The 23,441-nt window shown below is 35.5% G+C and overlaps 1 protein-coding gene across 5 annotated transcripts in view; it reads left to right on the top strand.

The window, feature by feature from the left end:
- Positions 1-23,441, top strand: part of CFAP20DC (CFAP20 domain containing) — a 251,483-nt gene that overhangs the window by 80,598 nt on the left and 147,444 nt on the right. For all 5 annotated transcript variants that reach the window (XM_032868454.1, XM_032868452.1, XM_032868453.1 and 2 more), the window contains one exon: positions 4,326-4,440. In XM_032868454.1, the coding sequence (XP_032724345.1) occupies positions 4,326-4,440 (115 nt within the window). The remainder of the gene's footprint in view (positions 1-4,325; positions 4,441-23,441) is intronic.

The raw sequence follows: 23,441 nt of genomic DNA, 5'->3' as shown, positions 1-23,441 counted from the left end.
AATATTTGAATTAAACAATTTCACAGAAATAATTACATACAAAAATCACTGGAATTTCTATATACTAGTAGCATTTGGCTGGTGAATTTTTTAAAATTCATTTTCAATCATGTCAAAAAACAAAATAGGAATACATTTAATAAAAGATGTGCAAGATTTCTAAAATGAAATCTATAAAACATTGTGAAAGAAATTAAACAAGGCCTAAATAAGTGCAGAAGCTATATATGTAAGTGAATTGGATGACTCAATATTGTGCTCCCCAAATTGATCTGTAGATTCAACACAATCCAAAACTCAGAACATTTTTATAGAGAACGATAAGTGGTCCTAAAATCTGTGGAAAACAAGGGCCAAACAAACCTGAACAAAACGAAGTTGAAGATTTTCTTTGTCTAGTTTCAAAACCTACTACAAACCCACAATGACTGAGGCAGTGTGACATTGGTAGATGAATGGATAAATGAAACAAATGGATCAGTGGAAAGCCCAGAAATAGATCCATACTCATGCATATATATTCAACTGGTTTTCAACAAAGTATCACAGCATTTCAGTGTGGAAAGGAGAATCTTTAACAAATAGTGCTGGGACAACTGAATAAACATACAGGAAGACCACACCCACTACCTCACACAATACTGAAATTAATCTTGGACAGATCATAGAATGTAAAACCTAAAACTATGAAGATCCAGAAGAAAATGTTGGAAAGTACCTTTTTGCAACTTTGGGCTAGGCAGAAATTTTTTAGGACATAGAAAATACTAGTATAAACATTGATAAATTGGACTTCATGAAATTAAAAACTTCTGCTAATCAAAAGGTATCATTAAGCTAATTTAGACAAGTGTATATGAGTCTCTGTGCACTTTTTTTTTTTAGATTTTATTTATTTATTAGAGGTTACAAGTAGTTAGAGAGGCAGGCAGAGAGAGAGGAAGGGAAGCAGGCTCCCTGCTGAGCAGAGAGCCCGACGCAGGGCTTGATCCCAGGACCCTGGAATCATGACCAGAGCCAAAGGCAGAGGCTTTAACCCACTGAGCCACCCAGGTGCCCCACTGTGCGCTATTCTTGATACCTTTCTGTGAGAAATTATTTCCAAATAAAAGGTTAACAAAAGATATCATTGTGATAATAGGGAAGAAAATAATCACAATGCATATATCTGACAAAAGATGTGTATCTAAGATATATAAAGAACTCTTAGAATTATAATAAGAAAACAGCCCAATAAAAATTGAACAAATGACTTAACGGACATTGCACAAAGCATACCAGTAAATACATGTAAAAGTGGTCAGTGTCATTAGTCGTAAAACAAATGCAAATAAAATCACAATGATATCAATTCATACCAATTGACTATCCAGATCTGATGGTACCAGGGTGCCTGGGTGGCTGTCAGTTCAGCATCCAACTCAGTTTCAGCTCAGGTCATGATCTTGGGGTCATGAGATCAAGCCCTGAATAGGACTCCATACAGTGCAGAGTCAGCTTGGGATTCTCTCTCTTCCTGCCCCTCCCTCCTCCTCTCTCTCTCCCCCCAAAACAAAACAAAACTTAAAGTCCAATAATACCAAAAGTTGGTGAGAATGTGTAATCATTGCAACCACTTTGGAGAATTATTTCTATAAAGTTATAACTGTATATCCCCCAGTTGCCCAGTAATCCCATTCCTAGTTATTAAGAGAATGAAATACCTGTCCACAAGAAGACTCTGTGAGCATATTCAGACAGGTTTTATTTATGAGAAACCAATACTGGAAACAAATGCCCATCAATAACAGAATGGATAGATAAATTGTATAGCCACTTAAAGAAGGGTACTCTTGGTGTGTGATACAACATGGATGAATCTCAAAAATGTCATGTTAAGTGAAAGAAGCCAGTCACAAAAGAGTATATGCTACACCATTTCATTTACAAGGATTTCAGGAACAGACAACACTTACCCATGTTAATAGAAATAAAGAGTGATGATTGACTAGAAGGCACCAGAAGAGTACTTTCTAAGGTGATGGAAATGTTCAATACTTTGTTTGGAGTGGTGATCAAATCAGTGTATTATCAAAGCACATGAGATTGTACTCTAAAATCCACGTTACAGTTATGCATATTTTACCCCAAAAAAGAAAAGAGACTATATTTGTTTTTAAAAAATATCCATTCATCATGCAAGGTAGAATGTTGACTCTCTAAGAGCTTCCTTTTATAAACAATAAATTTATAAAACCCCTTACCTTGGCTAAAGACCATGCATGATTTGTCTCTTGTCTACTACCCTTTCTACTTCATATCCCTTTTTTACCTACCAGATAGATTCTACCTAACTCTGCTGGCTTTATTGTCCAAAGTAGGTTATTTTTTTTTCTAATTCAGTCTTTTATTTGTTATCTTCATTGCACTTTACATAGTTTGCATTTATTTTGTCTCTTTCTCCTTTTTTATCTTGCTTTTTTCACCATCATGTTCCCCAGTGTATTACCAGGATATTTCCTGGATCAGTGAGAATTTGTTGAACATGTGAATGAATGAATGAATGAATGAATGAATGTTCATTCCTTTCATTTTATATGTTGATAAGGTGGTTGTCTACTAAAACATTCCTCTGTTTGGAGTTTGATCCATACCAATTCGAATAAAAATGACATTGTCTAATCTCTATAAGCAAAGCAAACTTTTAATAAAACAGTTTTTGGTTTATGCAACCAAACTTTTTGTATAATGCAAGGGAAGTTTTTCTTCCCTTTCCCTTTCCAAAATCCCTATGTAGTCTTTCCTTCTCTTCCCTAATCAGAATGTCTTACACAAGAGGCCTTGATAACATGATAATTCTTCCCAAATATATTTGAACCTGTACCCTATTGGTAAAATGTTTGAGCACACTAACCACATAGGTACATTCATTTATTTTGAAAACAGGAATATGTTGCTGTGCTACTATATAATGAAATATGCACAAAAAATAACATTTTAAAAGGGCAGGATAAAAGATAGAACAGTTTCCTTCTGTACTTCAGCAGATGATTGTGTACCATCCCACCTCCTCATGTGCTCTTCTCACTTTGAAGACACTGCCTGGGGGCAAAAATAAGACTACATTTACTTATACATCTAAATATAAAACTATGGTAGACTTAATCCTTTTGCATCTTAACCTTACCTCTGACTCTGGTTTGAAAGGATTTATTGCTTTTTAAATGAAATTATGTTTTTTTTTTTTTTTTGTGCAGGTGCAGTAGAATTTTTAGGTCTGGGGCATAGTCTGAAATCATCTCATCTAATTTTTACTGTACTTAATCTTAACATTGTTCAATAATAATTTTTCTATGGAATATGTGTTTTAGAAAGAAGAAATAATGTGAATAGAAAAGTAGGAAGGGGAGATAAGAAAGGTATGGAAGAAGCTTTGTTGACTTTTCAAATAGTTAATTACATTATAAATATTGGTAGCAATTCATTTGAGTGAGATGTTGTCACCTTGAGGGATTACTGACTGTAGAAAATTAGCAGTTTGTACATCTAGATAAAGTTTCTAAAAATGGGGGAAGTCACTATTCTCTGATTAAAAAGACAGTCTTTAATAAGCATCAACTCTACCATATAGCAGCCTGAGACAGGTTTAGAGATTTTAAGCCTGCTGTGTTACCTCTGAGACCTAAAGGAAGCAGAACATAAAAATGGTCCTCTATCAATTTGAAGCAAACCTAATCTTTATGATCATGGCTGTGGTCTAAATCTATTAAAGATGTTCAAATTCAGTGTCCTTGGTATCACTGTGACTTGACCTGAATAGTGAGCAATAAACTTGTGTATTATAATTCCGGTTTGAAGATATGTCCTTAGGAAGTGAAACTGACAGTCAGTGTTTTGTGTCTGTCTCTAAGCAGACTAAGAGCCTATATAAAATGACAGGTGCATTTTTAGGGAAAGAAACCCATAATGTTTTCCTATTTAGTAGGTGACAGTATGTCCCAAGATAACACAAGCTTAAGGGGCTGGAACAGGCATGGTTATTAAAGGCTAGCGGTTTCTCAGTTCATACAAATTGAATTTTTTCATAGGCTAGAAGACTGTAGAAATCTAGTGTAGAGTACTGAAATAAATTAGCATATTAAGTGAATTTATACATTCAAGCTTGTGAGCACTTTGAATTTAAGGAAGAAATTTTATTACTTCTTGAGAGAAGAAAGGCAATTCTTAAATTCTGTGTTTGATCTCCCTATTGCAAAAGGCCTATATGATAAATTATATCATTTTGATGATTATTCAAAGTAGTTATTATATTAATGCGAATCTTGCTCTCTTCTTTCTTTTTTCAGAATTACTGATTTAGGGAACATTAAAAGAAGATTGTATTTATCAACGGTCCATAAGGAACTGTCCTCAACTCCTCTTCATGCAAAAATCCCACTCTTCATGATCAAGCGCAAAATTGTAAGTGCCATATGAATGCTGCTTAAAATATTAAATTCATTTCAGCAAATATTAATTATGGGCCTACTCTGTTTATAAAGTACTTTGTTAAGTACCATGGTCATATAAAAAAATGAATAAAATTCATACTCTTCCTTTCTCTCACATGAGAGAGCTTAAAATCTACTAAGTGGGAGAATATAATTATTTGAACATCTAGAATATCACCAAAACTGGGGGTAAGCATAGTAGAAAGAGGTCTACTGGTACTATGAAAGGGAAAGAAATCCATCTGACTACAGGATGAGGAAAAGCTACATGAAGAAGACTACATTTAGTTGGGCCTTTGAAAGAGTGTAAGATTCCAACAGCTAAAGATAGGAAACCAAGCATTCCAAGCAGAAGGAACAGTATGAACAAAAACATGATTGCTGGAAACTGGTACATGTTTGGAGAAAAAAATGATTAAACATTGTTGCCAGATTTTTTTTTAATAGCCTTAAGGAAACATCAGTCCTATAATATAATAGTCAGGTATAGGTTGGGAGATTTTATGCCTACTGTGTAACCTCTAAGACCTAAAGCAGTGATAAGGTATGCAATAAGCAATAAATCAACTCACCTCTTTGGGGGCTCAAATACATTTATTTTAAAAGAAGCCTTTAACCACTTCCTCAAATGCACAGACACAGTGTAAGGAAGGATCATAAATATGACACCACCAAATGAAACTAATAAAGCTTTAATAACTGATCCTAAAGAGATGGAGATCTGTGACCTGTCAAAGAATTCACAATAATCTTCTTAAAGAAGTTTAGTGACCTACAAGAACATACATACAGACAGCTAAGTGAACTTAGGAAAACAAGCCATGAACAGCACAAGATGTTTGAAAAAGGAATGGAAACCATCAAAAATAAACAAATAGAAATTCTAGAGCTGAAAAATAACAGTAACTGAACTGAAGAATTCAGTGGAGAGTTTCAAAAGCAGATTGAACCATGCAGGAAAAAAAAAATCAGTGACCTAGGAGGCAAGATAATTGAAATTATCCAGTTGGGATTAAAAAAGGAAAAGGAATGGGGCACCTGGGTGGCTCAGTGGGTTAAAGCCTCTGCCTTCAGCTCAGGTCATGATCCCAGGGTTCTGGGATCAAGCCCCGCATCGGGCTCTCTGCTCAGCAGGAAGCCTGTTTCCTCTTTCTCTCTCTGGCTGCCTCTCTGCCTACTTGTGACCTCTGTGTCAAATAAATAAATAAAATTTAAAAAAAAAAAGGAAAAGGAATGACAATGAGTAGAGAAAGCCTATGGGAAATATGAGACTTAAAGAAAATAGGCAATAGTCCCATTATGGGAATTCTAAAAGGAAAAGAGAAAGAGAAAGGGACAAAGAGTATATTTAAAACAATAATGTCGAAAAATTCCCCAAACCTGGGGAGAGAAATAGGTATTCAGATCCAAGAGGCCCAAACGACCACAAATAGGACTACACAAACATATTATGATTAAGTTTTCAAAAGTCAAAGAAAGAATTTTAAAATCAACAAGAGAAAAGAAAGGGAGCTCCCATAAAACTATGGGCAGATTTCAAAACAGAAACTTTTCAGGCCAGAAAAGAAGGTGACGACATATTCTAAATATTAGGAAAAAATTAAAAACCAACCAAGAATACTATACCTGGCAAAGCTGTCTTTTGGAAATAAAGGGTGGAGGGGGGGGGATAAAGATTCCCCAAACAAACAAAAGCTGAGGGAATTCATTACCACTAGATCTGCTTTACAATAAATGCTAGAGGGAGTTCTTTGAGTAGAAATAAAAGGACTCTAGCAACTTAAAAACATTAAGAAGGCCATGTAATTCCCACTACAGTGGTAAGTGTATAGTTAGTCACACTTGGAGTCTGTAATAGTGGTGCATAATTCATTTACAGTTATATTAAATTGCATTCACCCTTCTATGTTTAAGTATTGATTTCCTTATTCATCTAAGATTTTCTAGAGTTCAACATTAGGCAGTTTCCAAGAGTTAAATCATACAAGACCAATACTCCATTCTGTGTGTGGTTAATTAATAAAATCTGTCACTACCTTGCTTTTGTGAGTTCAGTCACCTTTGCCAGTTAACTAATTGAAGTTCTAAATATTTGATAAAATCTGAACTGATCATTCTGTACATGGATATCATCAACACACACGTAGTAGTATGCTTGTCATGTAGTGACCTTTGTAGGAATACAGTATTTGAAAATAAAATATTACCTTTCTTTACAAACCTTGATGAGCTAGAAAGTAAACTTGACTGACCTATATTTCCTATATAATAAATGAGTCAGATGAATATGTGCCAGTATCTATCCCCAGGTATCTAATGGCTTAAGAAATGTACTACTTAAACTAAAAAATAAAAATAAATTGAAAAGTGTAATAGGTCCTGTGGGACAGTGTTCTGTAACTCATCTACCTCAACTTCCCACCCTCTAGTCGGATGACTCAATGGAGAATAGTTATAATGTAGTTTTAAATCCTGGTGTGAAGAAAGCAAACAGGTCATTATTTTAGGTAACGTGAGCTAAATTTCAAAAGGCAAAACAGTCATAACATATCTAGAATTTTTTTTCTGAGTGTGGCCGAATTTAGAAAGAATTGCTTACATACATTTGAGACAGTCCTAAGCAAGAAGCAAAAAAAGGTATTTTTTTCTATACTGACCCCATTCCAGTAAAATCACCAAGTCATACCTACTTGTAATATGTTCTAATCTATATGTATATCTATATGTATAGATATATATCTAATCTATATGTAATATGTTCTAATCTATATGTAGGGCTTAAGAGCATATCTGAATTCTGACACTTACTAGTTATGTGACCCTGTACCAGTTCCTGTATTCATTCTCTTCATCTATAAAATGCAGATAATTTGAGATATACTTCCTATTACAGTTGTTGGAAGATTAATGCAAGTAAATAAACATACTGACTTTTAGAACAATGCCTTGCACAGTCTCAGCCCTAGGTAAGGATTATAGCTCCGATTTGCTCTTTGTTGCTACTTCTTCCAGGAATGCCTCCATGATTTCCCCTCTGTAGAATAGCTATTTAGGTTACAGTTCACCATTGCTATTCACTACTTCATAATCCTTGTAACACTTCTTCACCCTGTGCTTGAATCATTTTTGCTTGTCTATCTCCCCACCTTTAGACTACAAGCATGTTTTATGTGACTTTTATCCCTAGTCCCATTAAGAACATGGCACATGGTAAGTGCTCAATAAATACTTATTGAACAAATAGGCAATTCTTACTGTGCCTCCTCATGTTGGAAATAAAACAAATGAGTCTGTCATGGACGTTTCTAAATGCACTTGATGATTCCAGAAATATTCTGTACTGTTCAAGCAGATATTAAGAAATTCAAATCTAAAACTTGTACTCCTTTCCCCTCAGTTTCCTCCCAATCGAAGAGATGTTACAGTAGCAAAGGGTCTTTCATTTCCACTGTTAATCTAGTCTATTCCCATTGAGCCCTTATCAAATCAAAGCTGAGCCATTTTAGGGGAATTTTCTATGGAGAGAAGCAAGGTAAAAGAGAACACTCCACCCATTCAAAATGCCATCCCTAGGGCCCTCCTTGGTGTTGCTGTGGTGTTGCTCTAGTTCTCTACTCTTTTGCCAAAGCTTTCTTCAGTTCTACTTTTTAGGAACTATAGATAGTTTGGGGGTAAACCTTGAACACAGTATTTTTAAAGTTCTTCAGCTAACATTTATAAATCAGAAGTTATCAGTATTGTCTCTTGTGCAGTGAGCAGTCAGTTGGAGCTGAGAGGCAACCACATGCTTTTAACAGAGCTTTAAGCTCTGCTGTAAGGTTCAGTTTTTCCACTCATATAAGGAATGCAGGTGCACTCAGATGATTCTTGCTTCATTCATTTAAGTTATCTGCCTAGGCCCTCTAGAGATAGAGTTTGTAACCCCAGTTTAGAGGATAATTGCCAAATGGTCCACTTTGCCTTGGTTCTTTAGCTAAAACCTTTACATAGCCGAAGGCAACAAATATTCTTAGACCACACCAATATGAATATTTATGTATAGGCCATTTACTATTCCAGTTACCATTAAATGTTCAACCTTTCAAATAAAAAATTTTATTTTTCGTGTTTCTTAATTTTGAAGAATTCACTTTAATATTTAAATAACAACAATTTATAGTTTTAACTGAGGTTTTCAATGGCAAGAACAGTTTGAAAATTTAATAACCATCAGATTAAACAATGGAGGTAGCCACTTGGTCAAGACTCACTGAAATCAATCTTACTTCTTCTTCAATATAATTTTAATTAGTTGGTGATAGTATCAGATGGACATCAATGTCTTGCTACCAAAGTATATATTAATGTATAGTAAATTTAATTGTATTTGAATAGGAAGTTCAGGTATGAAATATCATTAAGAATGAATCATTCATTGGAGATATAATGAAGTGGTATGATAAATTACAATGCCAAAATCTTTTAGTATCCTTTACCACTCATATACCCAGTGTTTGTCATTTAAATGGATAAAATTACTCTTTAAGAGTTGTACTTTCTTGACCATGACTCTGATGGAATATGTTATAGCTTTTATTACAAACTGAAAGTGTGGCATAATGTTTTTAAAATTTCCCCTCAAAGATCATTTTCCCAGTAAAGTCAGTGATTTAGAAATTTTTTATTTTTAGTAGTATTTAATTTCTCGAATGTTATTGAATGAGAAGGAAGTGGAGGAAATAGGTTTATTCAGACCAAGGTCATTTAGATATATATTTAATATGCTAGAGAATGTCCCTTAATGAAACCATTCCAACCTAGAATGCTTCTGGTACTTATTTGAAGGTTTGCAAATGTTTTCATCTCCTCCATGAGAATATCATTTAAAAATACTTGTTTTTCTCTCTCTATTCACCTGTCAGTCTAATACAAATGTTTAAGAAATTTAGGGAAAGAAAAGTAGTTCCATGTCTTCCTCTGAAGTCCCTGAATAGTTATGTGAGGTAGGAACAACTACATAAAAATAAGTTTGTTCTGGAAAACAGATGATTACCCCCATTTTTAAATCACATGAACAGACAGGAGGATATTGTTAGAGTTGAAGTGTGGCCTCTAGAGCTAGCTTGTAGTGGTTCAAATTCTAGTCATCACTTCCTATCTGGGCCCTTAGCTGAGTCAGTTAATCTCTCTCTGCTTCATTTTCTCATCAGTTAGGTGGAGAAATTAATAGAACCTGCTTCCTGGAGGAGTTGTTAGGATTTTAAGAGTTATTACCTAGAATAGTGCCAAGCTTTTATAAGTGCTCGATTAACATTAGTTGATAATGTTGTTATTTTACTATTTTCTCTTGACATAAATCCATGTTTATTAGGAATATAGTGTCACAATAAACTTCTGAACTTAAAGTTCATTTCAGTTGGCAACTATTTATTGAGCTCCTACTATAGGCCAAGCTCTGTGACAAATGATAGGAATCCAGAGGTGAATATAATATGGCAGAGGAGCAAACACATAAACAATTAATGATAATGGTCTCTGGTAAACACCAAACTAGTCTTGGGAACCAGATGCTGCTAAAGGAAATTATCAAACTTGCCTAGCCAAGTTGGGGATTATTACAGTGGAGGTATTTATGGTAAATTATAAATACACACAAACAATAGAATGAAAATTTCTGTCACAGTTGATCCATTAACTGATTCAAATGCATGGACTTACACTGCTAGAAAAGAAGGCTAGACAAAACCATGAAGGGCTTTGAAAGTCGTGTTGAGAAATATGAATTTTAGTCCATTAGAAATTTTTAAAGCAATTTTTAACATGGAGAAATTTCACAATATGATCTGCATTCTAGAAAATAAGTATGATATCAGAATGGAGAGCTAGAGGAAGAGACCAATTAAGAGGCAATGCACAGACGTCTAGGTGAGACATATAAGCCTGCATTAGTGTAGTAGCAAAGAAGTAGAATAGGAGGACAGATATGAAAGATACTTAAAGAGTAAACTAAATTAAAAAAAAAAAACTGAGAAAATGGCACTGAGATTCACTGGATGGACTTGACACCAACTTAAATACCAGAGATATCAGTAAAATTGACCCAGGAATGTAGAAACTATTCAAACAAAGGACAGTGTGGGGGGGGGACCTCAAAAAAAAAGATGAATACAGTCTGAATGGCTTGAGAAACAATATCAACCAATCTAATATGTATGTAATTGACATAGTAACAGGAGAACAGAGAGATTGAGCATGAGAAAATTTATAGAAATGATGACTGAAATTTTTCAAAATTTGAAAAATACACTCACAGATCCAATAAGCTCAAATAATCAAGGGCTGGAGATCTCTCAAAAATAGTACCAACCCACACAATGGTATATCGTAACTTAAAAAACAAAAAACACTGCAAAATCATGCCATGGTATGTAATAACTAAATTGCTGAAAATCAATGATAAAGAGAAAAATCTTAAAAAGTAGGCAGAAGAAAAAATGACATTATTCACTAGAGAACATTGATAAAATATATCACAAGCTTCCCCTCAGAAGCAATGAAATAAAGAAGACAGTGGAATGATGCTAGGGTAAAAAAAAATAATTTTTAACCTGTCAACCTAGAATTCTGTATCTAGTGAAACTATTCTTCAAAAATTGGAGCAAAATAAAAACACTGAAACTAAAAAGTGCTAGAGAATTCATTGCTAGCAACTTGCACTAGAAAAATATCAAAGGAAGTTCTTCAGACTGAAAAAAATATGTACCAGATGAAAATGTGGATCTAAATGAGAGAAGAGTACCAGTAGTGATAAATATGTAGACGAATCTGGGGGTGCCTGGGTGGCTTAGTGGCTTGAGTGTCCACCTCTTGATTTTGGCTCAGGTCGTAATCTCAGGGTTGTGATCTCAGGGTCGTGATTTCAAGCACCTCATCAGGCTCCAAGCTCAGCAGGGAGTCTGCTTCTCTCTTTCTCTCTCTCTCGCCTTCTGTCCCTTCTCCCACTTGATCTCTCTCTCTCTCAAATAAATAAATAAATCTTTAAAAAGTACATAGATGAATATAAAAGATTCTTTATTCATATCATAATTTCTTTAAAAGTATTTGTTGAAAGCAAAAATACTAACAGTGTAGAAGTAAAGTATATGACAGTAACACAAAGAATGGTAAAAATATCAGTATGCTTTTTTAACATTCTTACACATGAGATATAATAATATTACTCAAAGTTAGATTGTGGTAAGTTAATGATTTATATTCCAGACTAATACAGTGATTGAAAAAATAAAAGAGTATAACTAATCAGCCAATTGATGAGATTAATGGGACACTAAAAAGATATTCAATCCAAAAGAATATAGGAAAGAACTAAACAAAGAAGAGATGAGACAAATTAAAAACAAATAGCAAGATGATAGTCTTAAACTCATATATAGGAATAATTTCATTAAGTGGAAATGGGCTAAACTCTCCAACTAAAAGACAGAGATTATTAGATCAATTAAAATCAAGATACAATTGTATATGGTTTATAAGAAATGCATATTAAATCTAAAGACACATGTGAAAAAATTAAAAAGGAAAAAGGTTATACTATACAGGCACTAACCATAAGAAAGCTGGAGTGGCTATATTGATATCAAAGTAGACTTCAGGAAAAGGAATATTATGTAAGGAGGCACATTTCATAATGATGAGGGAGTTTAATCATCATGTAGAGGATATAACAAACCTAAATATATACACACCTAGTAACAGTGCTTGGAAATGCATGAAGCAAAAACTAACAGAACCAAAGAGAGAAACATAAATTCACAATTTTATATGAAGATTTCAACAGTCCCCTCTTAGATATTGAGAGAAAATCGGTAAACTTCAAAAATGCTATCAATCAACCAGACCTGTTTGACATTTTTAGAACATATCATCTTACAACTGCCTAATACACACTACATGCAGATGCACTCTGGTTTACCCAAGGTGTATGATATGTTAGGCTTTATTAATCTCAATAAACTTAAAAAAGACTGAAATCATACAGAGTATGTTTTGTGAATACAAGGGAATTAAATTGGGAATTAATAACAAAAATATAATTGGACAGTCCCTAAGTAGTTAGAAATAAAGCGGCATACTTCCAAGTAACTTGTAAGTAAAAAAAAAAAAAAAAATTATGGGAGATATTAGAAAACATTTCTAACTGTTATTTTAACTAATTTCAAATGGTAATGAAAATAAAGCATACCAAAATTGGTGGGATGCATCTGAATCATGTAAAATGTGGAGAAAGAAATAATCAAGAGAATATATAAATAAAATAAAAACTGGACAGTGGAGAAAATCAATAAAACCAAAGTTTGTTCTTTGAAAAGATTTAGCACGTGATAAGCTGTTAGCTACTTTAATCAAGAAAAGAAGAACACACACATTACTAAAATCAAGAGTGAAAATGGAGAAAAGGGAAAATAAGGGAATACTATGAACAATATTTTGCCAGTAAGTTTGACAATTTAGATGAAGTGGGAAATTTCTGCTAAAGACACAAATTACTAAAACTGATACTAAAAGAAATTAAAAGTTAAAATAGCCATATATCTATTTTTAGAAATTGAATTTGTAATGTAAAACATTCCTGCAAATAAAATATAGGTCCAGAAAATTCACATCCAGGCTTTACATATAATTCTACCAAACATTAAAAAAAAAAATACCAATTTTAGACACTGTCTTTCAGATAATTAAGGAGAAGGAACATTTCCCAAATCATTGAATAAAATGAGGACAGCATAATGTTGATAACAAAGCAAGCTAAGATATTACAATTCCCAAAAAAGAACTATAAATCAGTATCAATTATGAACATAAACACATGAATCCTTAACACCGTGACTAGGTGTTTATTCCAGGAATGTAAGCTTAGTCTTATATTTGAAAACCAGTCACTGTAATCTTTAACATTAATGGAATAATAGGGGAAAAAATCACAAGGTCATCTCAATAAACATAGAAAAATCATTTAACGAAAGTTCATTAGTCATTCATGGTTAAAGCTTACATCAAAGTAGGAAAAGAAAGAAACTTTCTTAATCTAATAAAGGAGTTCTATTTAAAAAACAAAAAACAAAAACCTACAACTAAATCATACTTAGTGGTGAAATACTTATCCACTAAGATAGGGGACAAGGCAAGGATATCCACTCTACTTCTATTCAGCATTGTATTGGAGGTCCCAGTAAGTGCAGTAAGATAATAAAGAGAAATAAAACACATACAGATTAGAAAAAAAGAAGGAAAACTTTCTCTCTTTGCAGACAACATAATCATCCAAGACAATTGTAAGGAATCTGCTAAAACCAAACAAAACCTTCTAGATTAAGTGAGTTTTGTAGGGTCACAGAGTATAACATCAATAACCAAAGTCAACTATATTTCTATATATTTCTATATAAATTGTTTATAGCAATAAACAATTGAAGTTTAAAAATTTTTTTAATTTAAATACTTGTATTAAGTTCTTTATTTTAATTCCAGTATAGTCAACATATAGTGTTGTATTAGTTTCAGGTATACAGTATGGTGATTCAGCAATTACAGTTTTAATTTTTAAATTTAAAAGTATTTAAGTTGTGTCAAAAGTACATAATACTCAGGAATAAATGTAATCAAACATATGCTAGACCTTTACACTGAAGGCTATAAAACATTGCTGAGAGAAATTGAAAAAGACCTAAATAAATGGAGACATGTTGGTTTTGGATCCAAATACAGTATATTCAGTCCAATCCCACTCAGAATCCCAACAGGCTTTTTTTAAAAATATTTTTTGCAAAATTTATAAACAAATTCTAAGATATATATGGGAACTCAAAAGACAGAATACAACACAATTTTCAAAATGTAAAAATTATACCTCATGATTTCACAACATGTTATAAAGCTACAGTAATCAGGGCAATGTGTTCTTGGCAAAGATACCAGTAAAAAGTTTACAAATAGACACACGCATGTATAGTCAGTTGATCTTCAACCAGATCACCAGAGCAATTCAATAGAGATAAGAACATCTTTTTTCAGACCCAGAACTTCTCTGAGTATCCATATGGGAGAAAAAAATGAACCTCAACCCATATTTCACACCATTCACAAAAATTAAGATGAATCATAGATCCAAATATAAATGCTAAAAATATAAACAACTATAAGAGATTTCTTAAGACCCAGAAAACATTAACCCTAATAAAGAATAAATTGACAAAATGGGCTTCACCCAAATTTAAAACTGTTCTGGGCGCCTGGGTGGCTTAGTCTGTTAAGCCTCTGCCTTCGGCTCAGGTCGTGCTCCCAGGTCTTGGGATCAAGCCCTGTGTTGGGCTCCCTGTTGTTGCTCAGCAGGGAGTCGACTTCTCCCTCTTCCTTTGCCCTTCCCCCCAAATCATGCTCACTTGCTCTCTCTCTCTCTTTCTCAAATAAATAAAATCTTAAAAAAAAAATTAAAACTGTTAATCAAGACAGTTTTAAGAAAATGAATAAGCAACCCACAGAGAAAATATTCCTAATATATATGTGACCAAAATGTTTCTATCCAGAATATATTCTCCAACTGTAAAATTAAAAAAAAGAACTTTTTTAAGGCAAAAACAATTGAACAAGTACTTCACAAAGATTATACAAACAAACAAGCATGTGAAGAGCTCCATACTATCAGGGGAATTCAAATGAAAAACACAGTTGCTACTACTTCACCCACTATAATAGCAAAAATAAAAGAGACAGGAAATACTAAATGTTGGTTAGATATAAAGCAGTTATCATATACTTCCAACATACATGGAGAATTTCCAGTGTAACCACTTTGGAAACACCTTTGGAAGTTTATGATAAAAGTTAAATGTTTACCCATTGATACAAAAGCTCCGCTCCTTGGTGTCTATCCACAAAAATGTAAGTACATGTACTCAAAAAACTCGGCTGGGAATTTCACAACAGCTTTATTTATAAAAGCCAAAAACTTGAAATAAACTTATATGCCTCACAACAGAAGACTGAACAGTTAAATTGTGGTATATTCACAGAGTGGGGTACTACTCAACAAAACAAGAATGATCCATGCAACAACATTGATGAACCTCAAGTATTAATGCCAAGTGAAAGAAGCCACTTACTGTGATCCCATTTATATAAATTAATAGAACAGACAAACTAAGGTGAAAGAAATTAGTGGTTGCCCTTGAGAGGGATAAGTCTGAGATTGGGAAACAGCACAAAAGATCTTTCTGGGGTGATTGAAATGCCGTATAACTTGATGAGCTATGGTATGCTGGTGAATGAAATGGTCAAAATCATCAAATTGTATCCTTAAAGTCTGTGTATTTTGTGGTATAAAGTCAAAAAAGACGGTGTAGTTAACATATATTAAGCACATATATGTTAGGCACTATTATAAGTGCTTCCATGTTTTTAAACATTTAATCCTAACAACTCTGAGACATGTATTATTACCACCATTTTATAAATGAGGAAAGCGAAGCACAGAGAGGTTAAGTAACTGAGAAATTACCCAACTAGTAGATGCTGGAGCTGGAATGCAAACTCAGGTAGATGGGCTGCAGAGCCCACACTCTTGCATTCCTAGGAGGAATGTATTTAGAAGGAGTTGCCATAGAGTTTAACTGGAAGGGATTTCCAGACAGGCTAAAGAATAGAATATTATAATTAGATAATAGAAAATAATTTCTTATTCCAAATCTTAAAAGTTAAGTGTTTCAAAGAAAGGAAGTTAAATGTCAGGATGTAGTCATGTGATTGGATTACTGTGTAAAGCGGAGGAGGCTTTTGAAGGAAAGAAGGTTAAGGGACACAAGGTATTGGACAGTGTTAGAAGGTAAGGTGAATCTGGTCCCAGGTTTTCAGGAATGTGTAGATAGGCTGACGAAGGTGTGTCTGCAGAAGCAGGAGTGACCAGGAAGTGATTTGAAGATCAGCAAAGCTAAGAGTGGAAGCAATTCCTCCAGCTTCAAAGAAGATAGGGTTCCCAGTCAGAAGTGTGAGCCCGCTCCCAGTGCCACCTAACCACATGGCCTCAAAATTAGAGGCTGTAGAAACACATATGAAACTTTCTTAGTGAGCTTTAACTCGAGTTGAAGGGGAAGTAATATCTCAGAAAAGCCTGGTTTCAATTAAAGTAAGGTATGTAGGACCCTTAGAAAAATACAGAGTAGGAAGTACTTCTCAGTGTAAGGATTTCAGAGGGCACAGTGAAAGGTGACTTGAGAATTAGCAAGAGAAAGATTGGCTGCTATTTCAGGAAGAGACTGCTCGCTCATGCTGGTAGGAATGGGAAGTGGAGGTCATTTGCTAAATAGGTATCATAAAGATACTATATAAGGAACTTGCCTTTCTGTGGTTCAACCAGGAGCTACAGCCCTGACAGCCCCAACCTCTCCTAAACTCCCGTCCCTCCGTGTAGGGACTTGTCATGATTTGCTTTTCCTGAGGAAATTGTTTTTTAATACAGTAGTAATAGGTAATTGCTTCTCCTGACCGTGCGGATATAAAATTACTATTTCGACTCTCTGCTTACACCATTTAATAAACAAGATGATGGTGATTGAGATGAATAAGGTCATTGTAAGCAATTTTTAAGAGATTTTCTCCTGAGATATTTAAGCTAACATGTGAAAAATTATTATAAAAGACACAAGAATAAACATTTTAAAACCCCATTCTTATCATTTTAGGAGGGCAGAAACAGAATGAGGTTCTAAAATTGTGAGAAGAGATGTGCTTTACGATTGCTGGGTTATGAAATTGTGGTTTCTTGTTTGTGATTTCCTCTTAGAAAGGCAGCACTAGCTAGAACTGTGCACTGTCCATGACTCAGGCTCTTTCTGTACTGGCAAAATGAATCCCAATTATCTTCACATCTTTCCTGCAGTAATGGCAAGGAAAATCAAAAAGTGCTGGACGACCAAGAACTTGTTATTGCATGCATTTGAGTGGTGTGTGTGTGTGTGTGTGTGTGTGTGTGTGTTCACACAGTCTACTGGCCTTTCACCAGTATAATAAAGCCATATGGGGGCCCCTGGGTGGTTCGGTCAGTTAAGCAGCTGCCTTGGGCTCAGGTCATGATCTATGGGTCCTGGGATAGAGCCCCATGTCAGGCTTCCTGCTCAGTGAGGAGTCTGCTTCTCCCTCTGCCCCTCCCCTCCCCTTCCTCATGCACATGCACGCAAGTGCGCTTTCTCTCACTTGCTCTCTCTCTCTCCTCCTCCCCTCTCTTACTCTCAAATAAATTTATAAAACTCTTTAAAAATAATTAAAATTAAAACTAAAGCCATATGGCCAAAATATTAGTCAGTAAAAACTAGAAATTCATGCTTTGCATCATTCTTTTACCCTTTGCCTGGCAGTTCCTTATGCAAAATTTCATGCTGGAACTAAATAGTATGAACTCTCTCTCTTTTTATTTATTTATTTATTTATTTGACATATAGTGTATCACTTGCTTCAGGGGTACAGGTCTGTGAATCATCAGTCTTACACAATTCACAGCACTCACCATAGCACATACCCTCCCCAATGTCCATAACCCAGCCATCCTATCCCTCCCCCACCACCTCCCAGCAACCCTTAATTTGTTTCCTGAGATTAAGAGTCTGTTACGGGATAAACTCCTTTATTAATCCAAGCAACAAACTAAGCAATACTGTCTTTTTTCTGTCAGTTTGCTATGTTCCTGGTACATAATTCTCAAACCCATAATTAGGAATATTTTAAATCAAGAGTTCTTCCCTGTTAGACTAGAATTACATGTAGGAATAAAGTGATCAGAGATCAAGAAAACTCAAAAAAAGGATTTGAAGAATGGTTGATCACCAAGAGTAATGAAAATAATATTTTATAAAAATCAACTAATTCAAGTAATCCACATGTTGAGAGTAGACAGTTCATACTCTTTTCTGAAACTTCGGAAAAGTATGACACAGCATTTATATGAATAATGAGTTATTTGTTGAAGCCTATGAAAAGTGGAACCTTTATAAATACCAACTAAACAAAAAAATAATTTCATTTCCTCTAGCCAAGGGAGATTTTTGGAAGTTATTCCCATCTTTCTCAGGAAATACTCCCATCTGCACTTGTAAGAAGTTAATTCACCAAAGTTATCAGTTACCACACATTTATGGGGCTAGTTGAGCGATTATAAAATGAAAGATTGAGAATTTTGCTTGAGGGGGGGCTTGGGAAGATGGCAGAGCAGGAGGACCCTGAGCTCACCCCATCCCACGTTTTTGGTTTGTTTTTTTTCCCTAAGGATTCTATTTATTCATTTGAGACAGAAAGGGAGAGAGTGTGTGTGTGTGCACCCAAGTAGGGAGAAGAGCAAAGGGAGAGGGAGAATCAGACTCCCCACTGAGCTGTGATCCTGACAGGGGGCTTGATCCCAGGACCCAGAGATAATGACCTGAAGTGAAGGCAGATGCTCAACCATCTGAGCCACCCAGATAGCCCCCATCCCAGGTTTTCAACTAGATATCATCCACATCCAAGTCAACAAACAAGAATGCAGTCTAAAGAATAGAAGAATAAACTCCACAACTAAATACAGAGATGAAGCTGCAGCTGAAAGTTTACGAAGGTCAGAAAGGCAGAGAGGAAGGCTGCCTGCAGGAGAGAGGGAACTATATGTGGAGAAAGCAAGGCAGAGAAATGGGCCGTCAACCTAGGGAGCTCATAGGGGGAGACTAATCCCCATAACATTTGGCTTTAAAAACCAGAGGGGCTAGGACACCTAGCTGGCTCATTTGGTATAGAGCATACAACTCTTGATCTCGGGGTTCTGAGTTTGAGCCCCACATTGGGTGTAGAATTTACTTAAAAAACAAACAAACAAACAAACAGAGGGACTGAATTCCATGAGTTTATAAAACCAGGGGTTCTTGGAACCTAGAGCTTTAAAAGTCCCTGAAAAACAACCTGAGGGTTTTGAAGGGAAAGGGGGTGGGAGGTTGGGGGAACCAGGTGGTGGGTATTGGGGAGGGCACGTATTGCATGGAGCACTGGGTGTGGTACAAAAACAATGAATACTGTTACGCTGAAAAGAAATAAAAATAAATAAATTAATTTAAAAAAAAAAAAGTCAACTGATCCAGCACTAGGTAAGCTGGGAGGATGAGTGATAGCTGGGTTGCTGCCCTTAAAGAGACAGCAGTCTGCATGGAGGGACAACCAAAAAATAGCAGTTTGCACAACCATAAGGACAAACAGGAGACAGATCTCTTCATCCCAACTTCAGAGCATACTGGGGGACTTCTCCAAAAGCAAGGGAGCTGGCAGGTGCCATTTTCCTCCCCTATCTCCCAGCATAAATACAGAGCCACCTTCGAGAGGTGATGCTACACAGACACTTGCTGCCTGACCCACTGGCAAGTGTGCCGTGCCCATAAGTTTTCCTAAGGACTAGCACAATCCAAGTCTGCTGGCTTTGGCCCTGAACTCAGGACAAATTCTGTTAAAGCCAAACATGTGCCCTGACCAACCGCTGGGTGCATGGCCACCAGAGTATGCTGCACACATCTGTGCTGCACCCTGCCAGGCACCCCCAGACACTATAGTGCACCCCACCCACCACCAGGTGCACAGCTGCCACTGAGCACCATGCCTAGTCACCCCACCAGCCCTAGCCACTGCACAGTACCAACCACATGCCCCCAGCACCCTCATGTGCTGGGCCATGTTTGCTCACCATGCCCAGCCCCATGCAGCCCCCAACCACCACAGCATTTTGGAGTGGCCCAATGCAAATTTTGCTAATAGTGCTACCCCTTCTCCTAAGTCTTGTGGCAGGCACACCTGCTCAGAGCTGGCCTGCCTTGGTCCCACTAACACCACAGAGAGTAAGCACAGCCCACAACAGCAGAGAGTGCAGACAACTGCACTGAAAGGAAAAGTGACTCAGACACAACAAAAGGTATAATCAACACACACAAGATGCTCTCCTGAAATGCCAGGTTCTGGTGAACAGGGGACACTGCCCTGCAGGGTACCCCAGGACTACTTCTTCATAAAGTCACTACTTTCAAGAGGTGAAATTTAGCAGACTTTATTAATATATATAGAAACAAACATAAAAAAGAGGCAGAAATGTATCACAAATTAAAGAACAGGACAGGGCCAAAGCCAGAGATCTACACAAAACATAAATAACATGTCTGATAGAGAATTTTATTTTTTATTTTATTTTATTTTTTATTTATTTATTTGACAGAGAGAGATCACAAGTAGGCAGAGAGGCAGGCAGAGAGAAAGAAGAGGAAGCAGGCTCCCCACAGAACAGAGAGCCCAATGCGGGACTCGATCCCAAGTCCCTGAGATCATGACCTGAGCCGGAAGCAGAGGCCTAACCCACTGAGCCACCCAGGCGCCCCTGATAGAGAATTTTAAACCATGATCATAAGGATAGTCACTGGACTTGAGAAAAGAATGGAAGACATGAATAAGATCCTTAACACAGAGATGAGGAATAACATAGCAGAGATAAAGGACTCAGTAAACAAAATGAGAAACACACTTAATAAAACACATAGCAGGATGGAAGAAGCAGAGGAATGAATTAGTGATGTAGAAGACAGAGTAATGGAAAGTAATAAAGCTGAACAAGAGAGAGAAAAAATAATTCCTCAAAACTAGAACAGACTTAGGGAACTCAGTGACTCCATCAAATGTAATCACATTTGTATCATAGGATTCCCAGGAGAAGAAGAGAGAGAAAGAGGAGCAGAAAATTTATTTGAAGAAATAATATCCAAAAACTTCCCTAATCTGGGGAAAGAAACAGATGTCCATATCCAGGAAGTACAGAGAACTCCCATTAAAATCAACAAAAGCAGACCCACACCATGACGTATTGTAATTAAACTTGGAAAATACAGTGATAAAGAAAAGAATTTTAAAAGCAGCAAGACAAGAGAAATCATTAACTTACCAGGAAAATCCCATAAGGCAAGCAGGAAATTTTTCTACAGAAACTTTGAAAGCCAGAAGGAAGTGTCATGAGGTATCCAAAGTGCTGAGTGGGAAAAATCTACAGCCAAGAATACTCTATCCAGCAGGGCTATCATTCACAATAAGAAAGAAAGATAGTTTCCTAGACAAACAAAAACTAAGGAGTTTGTGACCACTAAGCCAGCCCTGTGAGAAATATTAAAAGAGACTCTTTGGGGAGAACAAAAGTTGACAGTATAAAGGCAGGAAATAAAAAGCAGTAAAAACTAATTATTTCTGTAAAAAATCAGCCAAGGAACTCAAAAAAAGGATATAAAATATAATAACATATGCTTAAAAAGTGGAGAGGAGAGAGGAATGGGTTCATATTTAAATGACCATCAACTTAATATAGACTGCTATATGTAGAAGAGGTTATCTACAAACCTAGTGGTAACCATATATCAAAACCCACTAATAAACATACAAAGAATAAAGAGATAGAAATCCAAATACATCACCAAAGAAAATTAGCAAACCATGAAAGAGAGAAAGTCAAGAAAGGATCAGAGAAAATCTCCAGAAACAACCACAAAACGAGTAATAAAATAATATAAATACATATCAATCAGTAATTACTTTGAATGTAAATGGACTAAATGCTCCAATCAAAAGACGTAGGGTGACAGAATGGATTAAAAAAAAAATACCCATCAATATGCTTCCTACCAGAGACTTATTTTAGACCTAAAGACACATGCACATTGAAGGGGGGAATAGAGAAACATTTATCATTCAAATGGATGTCAAAAGAAAGCTGGAGTAGTAATACTTCTAGCAGACAAACTAGACTTTAACAGACTGTAATAAAAGACAAAAAAATGGCACTATGTCATAATAAAAAGGACAGTCTAATAAGAAGATCTAATAATTATAACTATTTATGTATCCAACATGAGAGCCCCCAAATATATAAAACAGTTAATAACAAATAACAAACACAAAGGAACTAATTGAGAATACAATAATAGTAGGGGACTTTAACAACCCATTTACATCAATGGGCAGATCACCTAACAGAAAATCAACAAGGAAACAATGGCTTTGTATGACAGACTGGACCAGATGGACTTAACCGATCTATTCAGAACATTGCATCTGAAAACGGCAAAATACACATTCTTTTCAAATGCACATGAAATATTTTCTGGAATAGATCGCATATTAAGCCACATCATAGGCCTCAACAAATACAAGAAGACTGAAGTCAGATCATGCATCTTTTCTAACCACAACACTATGAAACTAGAAGTGAAGCACAAGAAGAAATCTGGAAAGCCCACTAATACATGGAGGTCAAATAATATGCTACTAAACAATGAATAGGTCAACCAGGAAATAAAAGAGTACATGGAAACAAATGAAAATGAAAACACAAGAGTCCAAAACCTTTGGGATGCAGGGAAATTGGTCCTAAGAGGGAAGTATATAGCAACATAGGCCTATCTCAAGAAGCAGGAAAAATCTCAAGAATCTCAAATCTCAAACCACCTAACCTTACACCTAAAGGAGCTAGAAAAAGAACAATGAACAAAACCTAAAGCCAGCAGAAGAGTGGCTCCCAACAAACAAAAGTCCAGGACCAGATGGCTTCACAGGTGAATTCTACCAATCATTTAAGAAGAGTTAATACTCATTATTCTCAAACCATTCCAAAAAATCAAAAATGAAGGAAAACTTCCAAATTCATTGTATGATGCCAGCATTACTCTGATACCAAAGCTAGATAAAGACACCACAAGAAAAGAGAACTTCAGGCCATTATCTGTGATGAACATAGATGCAGAAAATCCTCAATAAAATACTAGCAAACTGAATTCAACAATATATTTAAAAGAGTCATTCACCATGATCAAGTGGGATTTATTCCTGGGTTACAAGTATAGTTTAATATTTGCAAATCAATCAATATGATATATCACACTAATAAAAGAAAGGATAAGACTTTAAAAT

This window comes from Lontra canadensis, unplaced genomic scaffold (assembly GCF_010015895.1).
Source record: "Lontra canadensis isolate GAN:19392208 unplaced genomic scaffold, GSC_riverotter_1.0 scaffold35, whole genome shotgun sequence".
NCBI classification, from domain to species: Eukaryota; Metazoa; Chordata; class Mammalia; order Carnivora; family Mustelidae; genus Lontra; species Lontra canadensis.
This window is presented reverse-complemented; position numbering and strand designations above follow the sequence as displayed.